This window comes from Anolis sagrei, chromosome X, assembly GCF_037176765.1.
Source record: "Anolis sagrei isolate rAnoSag1 chromosome X, rAnoSag1.mat, whole genome shotgun sequence".
In the NCBI taxonomy this organism is placed as follows: domain Eukaryota; kingdom Metazoa; phylum Chordata; class Lepidosauria; order Squamata; family Dactyloidae; genus Anolis; species Anolis sagrei.
The window spans coordinates 97,075,027-97,092,799 of record NC_090034.1 but is presented as its reverse complement, the minus strand read 5'-3'; the positions used below and the strand labels follow the sequence as shown (position 1 = coordinate 97,092,799).

Sequence of the window (17,773 nt, the reverse complement as noted above, 5' to 3'; positions counted from 1 at the left end):
AGCGCATATTTGGGCGAATGTCAGTATTTGGAAACCTGGCACCAGTGGCAGATGACTCCGGTCTCTTGAGGCCAAGATAGAAGATCTCTCCGCCATCCCCATTAGGTGTTCCTTTTTTCGTACTTTCCATTGTGCCTCTTTGCCCTGGTGGGGGTGGTGGGCCCCCCTTTCTACTGTCTTCCTTTGAGAGACGAGACCCTCCCCCCCACTCCATAGCCTTGTCTGGGAATGGCTCCCATCTGCTAAGCCAGACCCCGGCGGTCCCTGTGTGCCAGCCGAGGGCGGGTTGGAGGGGGCTTTCGCTCTGGCGGCAGCTAAGGAAACAATTCCCTTTTGGCCAAATGTTTGCCCAGTACAGCTGGTGTGCTTTAGTGTGTGTGTGTATATATTAGTAAAAGGGAGGGGGGTCAACTCACACACAGGTGTTGGGGGCTTCTCCCCCAATGCAAACCATTCAGGGGCAGCTGTCACCCCCAATAGAAGGTGGTTGGGTGGGGGAACGGCGGCACCACATTCTCCTCTTTTGTTCCCAGCAGCTGTTGCAAGAGAAAGTTTGACTTTTCTTAAAAGGCTGCCGGGAAGCCAGACCTTTGGGTTGCCTAAGAAATCTCGAGGTCTCCATTCCTTCTCCCCCACCCCCACATCTTTAAGCAAATGCCACCCCTCCGCCCCCTCTTTTGTGCGCTCCCCTTAATACAACAAGAGGGGTCAGAGTCATTTGGGGCTGGTTCCGGGTGGGACGAAACTTGTCCCGGCGTCTGGAGTGCCTTTTGTGTGCCTCTCCGCAGCATCAGTGGCCGCCGCTTTGGGGGGCTGGGGGTTGGGGGCTTGGGGGGAGGCAGCTTGGCTTTGTGGCCATTGTGCAGGGCACACGCTGTACACAAAAGCGAGCCCCAGGTTGTTGTCTGCACTCTGGCTATTTTCAGGGAAGCAGATGTAATGACCTGGGCCATCTGTGAGGAGAAAGGGGAGGAGAGGGGAAGAGGAGGCAGGTGTGGGGCGTGCTGTGGGGCGAGACGTCATCGGCCTGTCTGCTTGCACACAGACACGCCAAGCGCCCTCCCGACCCCCAGAGTTGGACCCACTTTTGTGCCTTTGAAAAGCAATAAGAGCTTTAAGTATATAAAAAAATGGGTTGCTGTAAGTTTTTCGGGCTATCTGGCCATGTTCCAGAAGCATTCTCTCCTGACGTTTCGCCAGGCATCCTCCAATTGTGAGGTCTGTTGGAAAGTAGGAAAATGGGGTTTATATATCTGTGCAATGTCCAGGGTTGGAGAAAGCACTCTCGTCTGTTAGAGGAAGGTGTGAATGTAGCAATTGGCCACCTTGATTAGCATTTAATGGCCTAGCCATTTTCAAGGTCTGGCTTCTTACTGCCTGGGGGAATCCTTTATTGAGATTAGGCAGTAAGAAGGATGCACATGCACACACACACACACACACACACACACACACACTCACGCACAGGTTGACTGCCTGCCCTGGGCGCACTGGGCCCATAACCAATTTTCAAGGTGGCGTTTCTTACTGCCTGGGGGAATCCTTTGTTGAGATTAGGCAGTAAGAAGGATGCACATGCACACACATACACACATACACACAGGTTGACTGCCTGCCCTGGGCACACTGGGCCCATAACCAGTTTTCACGGTGGGGTTTCTTACTGCCTGGGGGAATCCTTTGTTGAGATTAGGCAGTAAAAAGGATGCACGTGCACACACACACATACACACAGGTTGACTGCCTGCCCTGGGCGCACTGGGCCGATAACCAGTTTTCAAGGTGGGGTTTCTTACTGCCTGGGGGAATCCTTTGTTGAGAATTGGCAGTAAGAAGGATGCACATGCACACACACACATACACACAGGTTTATTGCCTGCCCTGGGCGCACTGGGCCCATAACCAGTTTTCAAGGTTACTGCCTGGGGGAATCCTTTGTTGAGATTAGGCAGTAAGAAGGATGCACATGCACACACACACACACACACACACAGGTTGACTGCCTGCCCTGGGCGCACTGGGCCCATAACCAGTTTTCACGGTGGGGTTTCTTACTGCCTGGGGGAATCCTTTGTTGAGATTAGGCAGTAAGAAGGATGCACGTGCACACACACACATACACACAGGTTGACTGCCTGCCCTGGGTGCAGTGGGCCCATAACCAGTTTTCACGGTGGGGTTTCTTACTGCCTAGGGGAATCCTTTGTTGAGATTAGGCAGTAAGAAGGATGCACGTGCACACACACACATACACACAGGTTGACTGCCTGCCCTGGGCGCACTGAGCTCATAACCAGTTTTCAAGGTGAGGTTTCTTACTGCCTGGAGGAATCCTTTGTTGAGATTAGGCAGTAAGAAGGATGCACGTGCACACACACACATACACACAGGTTGACTGCCTGCCCTGGGTGCACTGGGCCCATAACCAGTTTTCAAGGTGAGGTTTCTTACTGCCTGGGGGAATCCTTTGTTGAGATTAGGCAGTAAGAAGGATGCACATACATACACACACATACACACAGGTTGACTGCCTGCCCTGGGTGCACTGGGCCCATAACCAGTTTTCAAGGTGAGGTTTCTTACTGCCTGGGGGAATCCTTTGTTGAGATTAGGCAGTAAGAAGGATGCACATACATACACACACACACATATACACACAGGTTGACTGCCTGCCCTGGGTGCACTGGGCCCAAAACCAGTTTTCAAGGTGAGGTTTCTTACTGCCTGGGGGAATCCTTTGTTGGGATTAGGCAGTAAGAAGCCTCACCTTGAAAACTGGTTATGGGCCCAGTGCACCCAGGGCAGGTAGTCAACCTATGTGTGTGTGTGCGTGTGCATGCATCCAGTTCAGTCAACATGTATGTGCGTGCATGCGTACATGTGCGTATGTAATGTATCTACCTGCTGACTTATGCAGACCCTTTGAATTACATAGTTTTCTTTTTTCGCAACAACTGAGGGGTGGTTTTACTCGTTGGTGGTCTCAGATCCAAGTACTAACCAGGGATGATCCTGCTTAGGAGCCAAATCAGACAGAATCTGTTACTGCTAGGGTAGTGTTTCTTAACCTGGGGGTTGGGATCCCTGGGGGGGGGGGGGGGGGTCACGAGGGGAAATCAAAGGGGACGCCAGAGACCATCAGAAAACACAGTATTTTCTGTTGGTCATGGGGGTTCTGTGTGGGAAGTTTGGCCCAATTCTATCATTGGTGGGGTTCATAATGCTCTTTGATTGTAGGAAGAGTTTGGTGGGTATTGACCTTGAGTTTGGGAGTTATAGTTCACCAACCACCAGAGAGCGCTGTGGGTTCAAACAATGATGGATCTGGACCAAATATTGGCATAAATACTCAATATGCCCAAATGTGAACAGTGGTGGAGTTTGGGGGAAATAGAGCTTGACATTTGGGAGTTGTAGTTGCTGGGATTTATAGTTCAGCTACAATCAAAGAACATTCTGAACTCCAACGATGGAATTGAACCAACTTGTGCCAAGGTTGGTTCAATTCCATCGTTGGTGGAGTTCAGAATGCTCTTTGATGTTTCTCAATGCTTCTCAATGTCATGTCTGCCAACATGACCTAAAGAAAATACTGGAAGGATTTCGTGGGTATTGACCTTGAGTTTGGGAGTTATAGTTCACCAACCTCCAGAGAGCACTGTGGGCTCAAACAATGGTGGATCTGGACCAGATATTGGCATAAATACTCACTATGCCCAATGTGAACAGTGGTGGAGTTTTGGGGAAACAGTGCTTGACATTTGGGAGTTGTAGTTGCTGGGATTTATAGTTCAACTGCAATCAAAGAGCATTCTGAACTCCACCAATGATGTAATTGAACCAACCTTGGCACACATGGCCTACAGAAAATACTGGAAGGGTTTGGTGGGTATTGACCTTGAGTTTGAGAGTTGTAGTTCACCAACCTCCAGAGAGCATTGTGCGCTCAAACAATGATGGATCTGGACCAAATATTGGCACAAATACTCAGTATGCCCAAATGTGAACTCTGGTGGAGTTTGGGGAAAATAGAGCTTGACATTTGGGAGTTTTATAGATCAGCTACAATCAAAGAGCATTCTGAACTCCACCAACGATGGAATTGAACCAACTTGTGCCAAGGTTGGTTCAATTCCATCGTTGGTGGAGTTCAGAATGCTATTTGATGTTTCTCAATGTTTCTCAACCCCTCTGACGCCCCCCGTGACCCCCCCCCCAGGGTCCTGACCCCCAGGTTAAGAAATGCTGATCTACAAGAACTGATCAGCATGGTTGAGAATAGGAAAACTTGGAGTCTCGTTGTCATTTTTAGGGTGACCTTAAACTGAAGTCGACTTCAAGGCAGGCAATAATAACAATTTCTGGGTTCAATCGAGTCACATCCTTGGTTGCTTTCCTCCTTTTCCCTTCTTATAGCACCAGTAGTGTGCAAAGCTAGCAATTTATGTCAAGGAGGGAAGTATGTTTTCAGAAGGTTTACAATCTCAGTGGGATGCAGCAGACAGGACTAAACTCCGTGCCTCACAATCCCATTGATCTCAGAAGCCAAGCTGGGAATTGGAGCAATTTGCCCATGTTGCAAGCAAGAGATTGCAGGCTTGCAGCTCAGACATAGCCGAGCAGCAGCTGGCTGAAGCGATGGCCAAGGCTCCCTTACTCACGGTTGAGCTATCTGACCTCAGATTCTGCGGTGGAGTGGGAGCCACTACAGACGTGATTCTTCACTAATTTTCCTTTCAAAGGAATCCGTGAGTCATTTCAGGAATTTTCTTCTGTCTGTGAGAAAGTCTTGGAAAACTATCTAGAATTGAGCTTTCCAAATTGTGTGTCGCGACATATTCCGTGTGTTGTCTGCAATGTATATATGTGCCACACACATGTCATGAGAAACCAATGTGAAATCAGCAATAAATCCTAGGTAAAAAGTTGTGTCCGACTCTGGGGTGTGGTGCTCATCTCTATTTCTAAGCCGAAGAATCAGCGTTGTCCATAGACACCTCCAAGGTCATGTGGCCGGCATGACTGCAAGGAGCGCCGTTACCTTCTCACCAGAGCGGTACCTATTTATCTACTCACATTTGCATGTTTTCGAACTGCTAGGTTGGCAGGAGCTGGGGCTAACAGCGGGTGCTCACACCGCTCCCCAGATTTGAACCTGTGACCTTTCGGTCAACAAGTTTGGCAGATCAGCGCTTTAACCCACTGCGCCGCTTTCAAAAATGCACAAATTGAATTTTTCCATGAAATATATTATGTCCCCATACATTTCATTATTACAATGTATGTATGTGTCCTATTATACGGCAGTGTTTCTCAACCTGAGGGGTGGGTCGTGAGGGAGGTTTTAGAGGGGTTGCCAAAGCCCATATTTCTGATGGTCTTAGGAACCACTTTGACAGAAAAGGCTGAACATCTCTCAGCTTGTCCTACTCTTCCTTTTTGGTATTGGTGAACTACAACTCCCAGAATTCAGAAAGAGCTTCCTCCCAACTCCACCAATATTCAATGCTGGCCATGTAGGTAGTGTGCCAAGTTTGGTGCAGATCCATTGTGGGCTGAGTTCAGAGTGCTCTTTGATTGCAGATGAACTATAAATCACAGCAACAACAATTCCTAAATGATAAAATCAATTACCCCCACCAGTACTGTAGGTGAGCTACAACTCCAAAACTCAAAGTCAATACCCACTAAACCCTTCCAGTATTTTCTGTTGGTCATGGGAGTTCTGTGTGCCAACTTTGGTTCAATTCCATCATTGGTGGAGTTCAGAATGCTCTTTGATGTAGGTGAACTATAAATCTCAGCAACAACAACTCAAAAATGCTAAGGTCTATTTTCCCCAAACTTCACCAGTGTTCACATCTGGGCATATTGAGTATTTGTGCCAAATTTGATCCAGAGCCATCATTGTTTGAGTTCACAGTGCTCTCTGGAGGTAGTTGAACTACAACTCCAAAACTGAAGGCCAATGCCCACCAAACCTTTCCGGTATTTTCTGTTGGTCATGGGAGTCCTGTGTGCCAAGTTTGGATCAATTCCATCATTGGTGCAGTTCAGAGTGCTCTTTGATTGAAGGTGTGAACTATAAATCCCAGCAACTACAACTCCCAAATCAAACCCCTCACGTCACCAGTATTCAAATTAGGGTGTATCGGGTGTTTGTGCCAAAAATAATTTTATGGTTGGGGATCAAGACAACATGTGGAATTGTATTAAGGGGTCGCGGCATTAGGAAGGTTGAGAAACACTATGATAAGGGGTTGGTTTAACATCCAGTTTGCCAGTAAAACTGAATAACAGTGTTGTGAAATGATGAATGTCTAAAAAGGAGGATTCACCAACTTTCAATATTTGGAAAACTCTGCTATAGAATCGTCAAATAACTCAAGGGTAGGGTTGTTGTGAGTTTTCTGGGCTGTATGGCCATGTTCCAGAAGCATTCTCTCCTGACATTTTGCCTGAATCTATGGCAGGCATCCTCCGGAATTGTGAGGTCTGTTGGAAGCTAGGAAAATTGGGTTTATATATCTGTGGAATGTCCAGGGTGGGAGAAAGAACTCTAGTCTGCTGGAGGTAGGTGTGAATTTTTCAATTGGCCACCTTGATTAGTATTTAATATCCTAGCAGTTTCAAGGTCTGGCTTTTTACTGCCTGGAAGAATCCTTTTTTGGGAGGTGATTAGCTGTCTTTTATTGTTTCTTGTCTGGAGTTCCCTTGTTTTTGAGTGTTCTTTATTTGTTGTTATGATTTTAGAGTTTTTAAATACTGGTTGCCAGATTTTGTTCATTTTCATAGTTTCTCCCTTTCTGTTGAAATTGTCCACTTGCTTGTGGATTTCAATGGCATCTCTTGTGTAGTCTGACACGGTAGTTGTAGCTACCGGATTAGATGGCAGTGTATAATCCAGTTCAGAGCATATAATCTGGATTCAGAAGCTGGATTATATAACAGTGTAGACCCAACCCCAGTGGGCTTCCCTGGATTCGAACCCTGGTCTCCCAGTCATAGTCTCCCAGTCACCCAAACCATTTGGTCTTATATCTGCTATGCCTTAAGACGAGTGGATTGAATTCTGAAGCAGACGGTTTGAGGCCAGGCTTCTTCTGGGCTCTGAAGGGTTGGGAGATTTATCTTAAATTGAGATGTCCCAGTTACATCAGCGAGGCTGAGATCAAAGCCAAAGCAGTGAGGGGGGGGGGGTTGCTCAAAATCCGGCAAAAACAACTCTTCTTCGCTTTGCTTCCCTTGCATTGGTCCTCCTTTGATCTCGGGACTGGGGAGATTGGGGAGATGTGTCTCCCAACTCATGTTTGCAGAAGTGGAGATGAGAGGAAGAAGAAGTGGAAACAGGGGGAACCCCACTTAAGCGGCTGAAAGGGAAAAGGAAAGGGTCTAAAGCTGTCAGGAATTGTGGGAGTTGAAGTCCAAAACATCAAGGGGGGGGGGGAGGCAAAGTTTGCCCATACCTGGTCTACACTGCCACATGATCCTGTTCAAAGCAGATAATCTTGATGTTACATGACATTGTAGATGGAGCCCCAAAAGGCTGATCTTCCACTTGTTTTGGACTTCAGCTCCCAGATGCTTCAGCTGACTTGCTCCATGGTCAGGAATTCTGGGAGCTGAAGTCTGGGAGCTGTGGCACAACTAGCTGGTAGCCAGCTGCATTAAATCACTACTGACAGAGAGGTCATGAGTTCGAAGCCAGCCCGGGTTGGAGTGAGTTTCCGGCTATTAGTCTAGCTTGCTGTCGACGTATAATCTATATAAATAAAAATGTAATGTCCGTTTGTGGGATTATCCAAACTCAAAAACCACTGGACGAATTGACACCAAATTTGGACACAATATACCTAACAACCCAGTGTATGTCCTTCACTCATAAAAACACTGTAAAACACAGCAGAAGGGACTTTAAAAGCCCCCAAAAGCTAAATGACGAAAAACTAAATGACAATACAGGAAGAAAGAGGGAAGGGAAGGGGAGAAAAAATAAAAAAGAAAGAAAGAAAGAAAGAAAGAAAGAAAGAAAAGAAGGAGGGAGGGAAAGAAAGAAAGGGATAAGGAAGCATGGAAGGAAAGAAGTAGAGAAGGAAGAAAGGAGAGAAAGAGGGAGGGAAAGAAAAAAGGAGAAGGAAGGAAAGTTAGAGAAGGAAGGAGAGAAGGAAAGAAAAAAAGGGAAAGAAGGAAGGGGGGAAGATGTAGAGAAAGAGGGAGGGAAGGAAAGAGAAAAGGAAGAAAAGAGAGACAACAGAAGAGAAAGAAAAAGGGGGAAGGAAGGAAAGAGGGAGTGAAGGAAAGAGGGAAAGAAGGAGAGAAAGAGGGAAGGTTGGCCACAGTGGATACAGTTAGTCTATATAAATAAAAATGTAATGTTCGTTTGTGGGATTAACAGAACTCAAAAACCACTGGATGAATTGACACCGAATTTGGACACAAGATACCTATCAACCCAATGTATATCCTTCACTCAAAAAAATGATTTTGTCATTTGGGAGTTGTAGTTGCTGGGATTTATAGTTCACCTACAATCAAAGAGCATTCTGAACCCCATCAACCATGGAATTGAACCAAACTTGGCACGCAGTTCTCCCATGACCAACAGAAAATACTGGAAGGGTGTCCTCTGGTTTTGAAGTTGTAGTTCACCTACATCCAGGGATCACTGTGGACTCAAACAATGATGGATCTGGACCAAACTCTTCACGAATACTCAATATGCCCAAATGTGAACACTGGTGGAGTTTGATAAAATAGAATCTTGACATTTGGGGGTTGTAGTTGCTGGGATTTAAAGTTCACCAACAATCACAGAGCATTCTGAACCCCACCAACGATAGAATTGGGCCAAACCTCTCACACAGAACCTTTATGTGGGCCACAGCAATGCGAGGCAAGGGACGGCTAGTATAATAATAATAATAATAATAATAATAATAATCTTTCTTTATACCCCGCCACCATCTCCCCAATGGGGACTCGGGGTGGCTAACATGAGGGCGAGCCCAAAAATAATACGAGATAAAATACAAAATACATCATGTAACAAAATAAAATAGACTATACAGAATGACAAAATAAAATCAATGACATAAGGCGGGCCAAATGTGCAAGATAAAATGATAAAACCATTAAAACCCTGGATGTGATAGGAAATAGAAAAAGTGTATTTGTAAAGGAGGAGCACGAGAAGGAGGAGCAATGGGGTTTGGTCTTCATTAAGGGTAGGGGAAAGTGCATTGTGTAGACAACTGCAGATGGAAACTAACAAAAATGAGTTGGATGGTCACTCTCCAAAAGCACATCGGAAAAGCCAAGTTTTTCGATTTTTCTTAAAAGCTGCTAGGGTGGGGGCTTGTCTAATCTCACCTATGCAGCCCGAAAGACAGTTGCATCTGTCAAGTAGAAAATTTAGGTACTGCTTTATGCGGGGAGGATATTTAACTAATTTACAATGCCATAAAACCTTCCAGCGGCGTGCAGAAGAATGAGGAAGTACTCCATCAAAGGACTCAGTGTCACAAATGGATAGTGAAGTGGCAGCTCCTCCTGTGGCTGGAATTGAGCATACCCTCATGAAACCAGAAAAGCTGGAATGTTAAATTGCCTCTGTGTCTGTCTATATATGTTGTATGTCTAATTGGCATTGAATGTTTGCCATGTATATGTGCATTGTAATCCGCCATGCAGGATGAGAAGGGTGGAATATAAATACTGTAAATAAATAATAAATAAGTCCAAAAATTGGGAAACTGTCCTAAATGTGTCTCCGTTTCCACAGACAGACCTTTGCCTATTTGGGATTCTTTGCACACAGACTTCCAAGAGACAGGGACTCTCAATTCTAGGCTACACTTATTCTTAGAAGGCTTTTGGTTCCTGCCGATCTCTTCTATATGACACCCCATCCTCTCCCTGTTTTTGGCAATGCTTACCTGTGCCATTTTCGATCCACAGGCCCACAGGGCGCAGCAATGAACAAGCTGCGGCAGAGCCTGAGACGCAAGAAGCCGGCCTACGTCCCGGAAGCGAGTCGACCTCACCAGTGGCAAGCAGACGAAGAGGCCGTGCGCAAAGGACGCTGCAGCTTCCCTGTGCGGGTGAGCGAGTGGCAACTGCTTCATTAGGAATGTGGGAATATACTAAGTTTCCATTGGCTGCCTGCCTGGCTTGGACCCCAGCACTGTGCAGAGTCTTCTCAGTGGCAGCCCCTAAACTCTGGAAGGTTAAGCTCTTTTTAAGTCCCAAAGCCTTGACTTTTCTTAGGGTTGTGGTTGTTTGCTGCCACCTTTAGCAGCCCTGAGAAAAATCCTATTCTATCAAAAAGTTTTTTAGCAAGATTTAGTCCTTTCATTATTGGCTGCTACTTCTCAACGGATAGCAGGTGGTGCAGTACTGGCTAAACAATATTATTTTATTTATTTATTTAAAACTTTTATATCCCGATCTTCTCTACCTCCCTAGAGAGACTCAGACTGGCTAACAGCAAGGATTCAATGCTAACAGTATAGTCTAAAACATCAAAACAATCTAACAACATACATCAACAGTGAATTAAAATACATATAGGATAAAATACATCTAATCCAATTCTCCAAGATAAAATCATGTCCAACTCAGTCTGCATCATGTGGTCAATAACTCTGGTCAGTTGCTGGTCTCAGCCATCATTCTGGGAATGCCTCGTTCCATAGCCATGATTTCACTAGTTTCCAAAAGGGCAGGAGGGAGGGGGCAGATCTAATTTCATTCAGGAGAGAGTTCCATAGCTGGGTGGCCACCACAGAGAAGGCCCTGTCTCTCTGACTGCAAGAGTGGCGGGACCAAGAGCAGGGCCTCTCCAGAAGATCTTAGCAGCCTTGATGGTTCATAGGGGAGAATATGTTTGGACAGGTAAACTGGGTTGGAAATGTATAGGGTTTTGTAGGTTTCTCCAGCGGTTTTGGGCCGGAACCGTATAGAGTTTTGTAGGTTTCTCCAGCAGTGTTGAGTGTAGGCATCCTGTGATAATGCGGCATGTCTCATTAAGAGTCACGTCCACTGTTTTAACATTGTGAGATGTATTCCACACTGGACATGCGTATTCAGCAGCAGAGTAGCAAAGTGCAACAACAACAACAACAATAATCTTTATTTATACCCCGCCACCATCTCCCCAAGGGGGACTCAGGGCAGCTAACATGAGGCCAAGCCCAAAGATACAACATAGCAAAATAAAATACAATATGCAAACAACAAAAATCACATCACAATAACATACATACAGTAGCAAAATAGAGTAGACAAAACAAAGTTATCTAATATAAAATTGAATGTGCGGGCCAGATGGACAAAGTAAAATGATAAAACCCTGAATGAGGTAGAAATAAAAGAAGTGTATTTGGAGCCCAAAAGGATAGATGTCTTCACTGTGTCTAGTTGTGATCCCCAGGTTGTGCCAATCATATGATATTATTTCTAGCACCCACTTTTTCTTTTTGATAGTCAGGCAATGCTTCTTGTAAAGCAGAGCACAGTCCAGAGTAACTCCCAAGTATTTTGGTGTGCTGCAATGCTCTAGTGGGATTCCTTCCCCGGTAATCCTCAGAGCTCAAGATGCTTGTCCATTCTTAAGATGAAAAGCACATAGGTTCTTGTGGGTTTTTTTTCGGGCTATAGGACCATGTTCTAGAGGCATTTCTCCTGACGTTTCGCCTGCATCTATGGCAAGCATCCTCAGGGGTAGTGAGGTCTGTTGGAAATAGGACAATGGGTTTATATATCTGTGGAATGGCTGGGGTGGGGCAAAGAGCTCTTCTCTGCTGGAGCTAGGTGTGAATGTTTCAACTGACCACCTTCATTAGCATTTGAAGGCCTGCCTGAGCCTGGGAAAATCTTTTGTTGAGAGGTGTTAAGATGTGCCACTTCAAATGCTAATGAAGGCCATGAAAGCCTTCGACAATACATTGAAAAGCACATGTCTGCATTTTAGATGGATTAGGAATCGGCTGGTTTTCCCTGTAATAGGCAGTAAGAGCACCGAAAGCTTCAGAGAGCTTTTCTTTTCAACCATTTCAAGGGTCCCTACTTAAGTGATGATTGCACGATCATCAGCATAGATTAACCTCTCTGTCCTTTCCGGTGGTGGCTGATCATAAGGAAGGCTGAGCGAAGGAAGAGAGATGCTTTTGAACTGTGGTGTTGGAGGAAAATTTGGAGAGTGCCTAGGTCCGCAAGAAGATCCAACCAGTCCATACTCCAGAAAATAAAGTCTGGCTGCTCACTGGAGGGAAGGATATTAGAGGCAAAGATGAAGGACTTTGGCCACATTATAAGAAGACAGGAAAGCTTGGAGAAGACAGTGATACTGGGGGAAAAGGAAGGAAAAAGGAAGAGGGGCCAACCAAGGGCAAGATGGATGGATGGTATCCTTCAAGTGATTGGTTTGACCTTGAAGGAGCTGGGGGTGGTGACAGCCGACAGGGAGCTCTGGCGTGGGCTGGTCCATGAGGTCACGAAGAGTCGGAAGTGACTGAACAAATGAACAACAAAGTTAATTTTTAATATTTCTGACACAGACTCTCCATCTTCTGGAGGTCTCCCACAAAATTCCGATACCCTGAAAGGTCAGACCAGGATTGATAGTTTCAAATCACAGGAGGATCAATTTGGATTGGGTATTAGAAGGAACCTTAAACGTTTGGAAATGTTGGACAATGGAACCAATTACCTAAAAAGGTTGTGAAGTCTCCTTCTCTGGATTCGATGGCCTATGTGGCTCCTTCCACCTCTGGTGGTTTGATATTTCTATGATTCTGTGAGCAGAATGCCCATTGAATCACTAGCAACAATAAGGGCTCGTAACTCCTGATTCAAGTTCGGACTTGAATCATGAGCTGGAGTTAAGCCTTCCGCTTTAAGCTGTATGGCTCTAACATGCTGGGAAGTGTGATCCTTGTTTTTCTCATCTCAAACTGTAGTGCTGCTGACCGGTAGAGAGAGCTTCCGAGTGTGCAAAGCTTGTGCTGACTTTTTCTTCCAACTTCTCTGCTCCTCTCCATAGTACCTTGGCCATGCAGAAGTGGAGGAGTCCCGGGGAATGCACGTTTGCGAAGAAGCTGTGAAGAAGTTGAAGGCGGTAAGCTGGGGGCTTCCAAGTTTGGGGTGGGTGTGTTATACATTGTATTGATTTTACTGTGAGTCTTTTAGAGCAGTCTTTCTCAACTTTCCTTAATACAGTTCCTCATGTTGTGGTGACCCCCAACCATAACATTATATTCATTGCTACTTCGTAACCATAATTATGCTACTGTTATGAATCGTCATGTAAATATCTGATAAGCAGGATGTATTTTCATTCACAGGACCAAATTTGGCACAAATACCCAATCCGCCCATATTTGAATATTGGTGGGATTGATTTTGTCATTTGGGAGTTGTAGCTGCTGGAATTTATAGTTAACCTACAATCAAAGAGCATTCTGAACTCCACCAATGATGGAATTGAACCAACCTTTTACACAGAACTCCCATGACCAACAGAAAATACTGGAAGGGTTTGGTGGGCATTGACCTTGAGTTTTAGATTTATAGTTCACCTACACCCAGAGTGCACTGTGGGCTCAAACAATGATGGACCTGGACCAAACTTGGCATGAATCCTCAGTATGCTCAAATTTAAACATTGGTAGAGTTTGGGGAAAATAGACCTTGACATTTGGGAGTTGTAGTTGCTGGGATTTATAGTTCACCTACAATCAAAGAGCATTCAGAACCCCACCAACGATAGAATTAGGCCAAACATCCCACACAGAACCCACAATACTATATTTCTTGATGGTCTTTCATGACCCCTCTGAAAGCCCTCTCATAACCACCCCAGGGGTCCTGACCCCCAGATTGGGAAACACTGTTTTAGTGAGAAAAAGCAGTGTACGAACAATGACAGCAACAACAAGGCCTGTGCTCGAAGTCCTTCTGAAGGTTGCAATGCAAAGGCCCTGCATTTTTCTTCCTCCCCAGAATGCTCTTCCTCTTGTATCCTGTTCAAAGTTTTTTCCTTTTTACAAAGTTTATGTGATCTGAACAAACAACTCTTCCAACTTTTTATTTTCTTGGCTCTTACAGAGTGGTCGCAAATCTGTGAAGTCCGTTCTCTGGGTCTCGGCTGATGGGCTGCGGGTTGTGGACGACAAAACCAAGGTAGGAATCCTATGGAAATGGTCAGGAAATAGGACCAATGTAGGAAATTGGGGAGGCAGAGGCGGGTGGAACTGCACGCATTATTTGCCGATACATCACACAGTCCTAGACACTTGGGAAATGTCCAATGTGTTATCGAATACAAAAGCCAGCATAGTGCTTGCTGTGTACTAATCTTGTTGTGTAAATAATAATAATAATAATAATCTGCCTAGAAAGTCTGGTGGCAGGGGACTTTTACAAGTAAAGCAAGCAGTCGAAGAAGAAAAACATGCCCTGGCAGAATATGTAAAGGAAAGCCAAGAACCTGCTTTAATTGAAGTCAATAATCGGAAACTTCTCAAAGCACAGCAGACAAAGAACCGGTACAAGAAAACTGCACTCCAAGCCAGAGCTGACAGCTGGCACCACAAAGCATTGCATGGGCGGTTCCTTGACAAAATTGAAGGAAAAGTTGATAAGGAGAAGACCTGGTTATGGCTCATGAATGGAACCCTGAAGAAGGAGACAGAAGGCCTGATTCCTGCAGCCCAGGAGCAAGCCATCAGAACAAATGCAATTAAGGCCAGTATTGAAAAATCAGCTGATGACCCAAAATGCAGACTGTGTAAGGAAGGTGATGAAACCATTGATCATATCCTTGGCTGCTGCAAGAAAATTGCACAGACAGACTACAAACAGAGGCACAACTCTGTGGTCCAAATGATTCACTGGAATTTAGGTCACAAGTACCACCTGCCAGTAGTAAAGAATTGGTGGGATCATAAACCTGCAAAGGTAGTGGGAAATGAACACGCAAAAATACTGTGGGACTTTCGAATCCAGACTGACAAAGTTCTGGAACACATCACGATTGTGGAAAAGAAAAAGTTTGGATTATTGATGTTGCCATACTGGGTGACAGTCACATTGAGGAAAAACTACAGGAAAAACCCGCTCGTTATCAAGACCTCAAAATCGAACTGAAAAGGCTCTGGCATAAACCAGTCCAAGTGGTCCCAGTGGTCATTGGCGCACTGGGTGCCGTGCCAAAAGATCTCATTTGGAAACAATAAACATCAACAAAATCACAATCTGTCAACTGCAAAAGGCCACCTGACTTTGATCTTGCACGCATCATTCGAAAATACAGCACACAGTCCTAGACGCTTGGGAAGTGTTTGACTTGTGATTTTGTGATACAAAATACAGCATATAGATCTCATTTGCTGTGACATACTGTGTTTTTGTGTCAGTAAAATAATAATAATAATACTTTTTATCTTGCTAGAAATGTTTGCTCTTGAAACTGGAAAAAAATATTTGTTGTCTCATCCTGTGCTCTTTCTCCCCCAATCTTTCAGGATCTGATTGTGGACCAAACTATTGAGAAGGTGTCCTTCTGTGCTCCGGATCGCAACTTCGACAAAGCTTTCTCCTACATCTGCCGCGATGGTACCACCCGTCGTTGGATCTGCCACTGTTTCCTTGCGTTGAAAGACTCGGTGAGTGCTGAATGCATAGATGGAGGAGAATATGTTTTGTATGTGGGAGACTATGTGCATACTTGAGCCACAAATGCTCCCATGGCATCTTGCCTTTACAGCTGGGGTGGAGATCAGGTGGCCATCATATCCTTCAACAGTCCCGATGAATCCTCTGTCATCCCGCTTTGCATGGAATCACAGGAGTTGTGATTTGGTGAGGCATTAGCACTCTTTGGCAAAGAAGGCTGAAGACCCTGAAAAACTATAATTCCTATGATTATATAGTATTGGGCCACGTGAGTTCAGATGGGTCAAACTGTATTAATTTAGCAGTGTAGATGCACACTGGGTTTACACCAGTTGAACTCCCTTTCTTCGGAATCCTGGGATTTGTAGTTTGATGCCTGCACTGTTTGGTGGAGATGACTTGTAAAACTACAACTCCCATGCTTTGATACCATTGAGCCATGGCAGCTGTGGTGTCAAACTGATGACAACATCATCTGTGCGCATTCAGAAGAAGACCTACAAGCCACTCTAACACCTTCGCAGAAGCATACGAGAAGCTCGGCCTGTCATTGAACGTCGAGAAAACCGGTGCTCTTCCAGCAGTCACCAGCCAATCCCTCTCCAATGCCAGAAATTCAGCTTAATGGTGTAACATTAGAAAATGCTGACCATTTCTGCTACCTTGGCAGCCACCTATCCACAGAAGTCAACATTGACACTGAAATAAAACACCGCCTGAGCTCTGCGAGTGCAGCATTTTCCCAAATGAAGCACAGAGTGTTTGAGGACCGGGATATCTGTAGGGAGACCAAGGTGCTTGTTTATAAAACTATTGTCCTCCCAACCCTGTTTTACGCCTGTGAAACGTGGACTGTCTACAGATGTCACATGCAACTCCTGGAATGATTCCATCAGTCTTGCCTCCAAAAAATCCTGCAAATCTCTTGGGAAGACAGGCGAACAAATGTCAGCGTGCTGGAAGAAGCAAAGATCACCAGCACTGAAGTGATGGACCTCTGCTATCAACTCCGCTGGACTGGCCACGTTGTCCGGATGCCCTACTACCGTCTCCCAAAGCAGTTGCTGTACTTCGGACTGTCTACAGACATCACATGCAACTCCTGGAATGATTCCATCAGCGCTGCCTCCAAAGAATCCTGCAAATCTCTTGGGAAGACAAGCAGACAAATGTCAGCGTGCTGGAAGAAGCAAAGACCACCAGCACTGAAGCAATGGTCCTCTGCCATTAACTCCGCTGGACCGGCCACATTGTCCGGATGCCCGACCACCATCTCCCAAAGCAGTTGCTCTACTCCGAACTCAAGAACGGAAAACGGAATATTGGTGGGCAGGAAAGTGTTTTAAAGATGGGGTCGAAGCCAACCTTAAAAACTCTGGTATAGACAGTGAGAACTGGGAAGCCCTGGCCCTTAAGCGCTCCAGCTGGAAGTCAGCTGTGACCAGCAGTCCTGTAGAATTTGAAGGGGCTTGAATGGAGGGCGAAAGAGAGGAACATGCCAAGAGGAAGGCACGTGAAGCCAACCCCAATCGAGACCGCCTTCCACTTGGAAACCAATGCCCTCACTGCGGGAGAAGATGCAGATCAAGAATAGAGCTCCACAGTCACTTACGGATCCACCACCAGTACACCAATCTTGAAATACTATCCTACTCGAACAATGAGGGATCGCCTAAGTAAGACCCTCAATAGGTGTAGCCCTGAGTAAGTAGAACAAGCAGGTCACCTAAACATGGCTACATCAGTCATCTTGTCTTGGCTGAAGTTCCCGATTGGCGGTTCGAAAGTAATGTGTCTGGTATCCCAATGCCAGCTGCACCTCTGTGTAGAACTGTCATTAGCTTACTCCTGTCTTCTCTTTTTCCTCTCTTTGCACACAACCCAGGGGGAGCGCTTGAGCCATGCTGTAGGTTGCGCCTTTGCTGCTTGTCTGGAGCGCAAGCAGAAGCGGGAGAAGGAGTGCGGTGTAACGGCCTCTTTCGATGCCACTCGCACCAGCTTCGCCCGAGAAGGGTCCTTCCGCCTGACGGGCCCCGCTGCCACACGGCCCTCGGGGGCCCGTCCTCCACAGGAGAGGAAGAAAGGTAGGAGCTCTACC

At 45.7% G+C, this 17,773-nt stretch overlaps 1 protein-coding gene across 1 annotated transcript in view; it reads left to right on the top strand.

The window, feature by feature from the left end:
- The window catches only part of LOC132780119 (numb-like protein), a 55,160-nt gene that overhangs the window by 22,393 nt on the left and 14,994 nt on the right, over positions 1–17,773 (top strand). The window contains exons 2-6 of the mRNA XM_067460873.1: positions 9,958–10,100; positions 13,043–13,117; positions 14,107–14,181; positions 15,525–15,665; positions 17,561–17,759. Coding sequence (XP_067316974.1) covers positions 9,975–10,100; positions 13,043–13,117; positions 14,107–14,181; positions 15,525–15,665; positions 17,561–17,759 — 616 coding nt within the window. The 5' untranslated portion in view covers positions 9,958–9,974. The remainder of the gene's footprint in view (positions 1–9,957; positions 10,101–13,042; positions 13,118–14,106; positions 14,182–15,524; positions 15,666–17,560; positions 17,760–17,773) is intronic.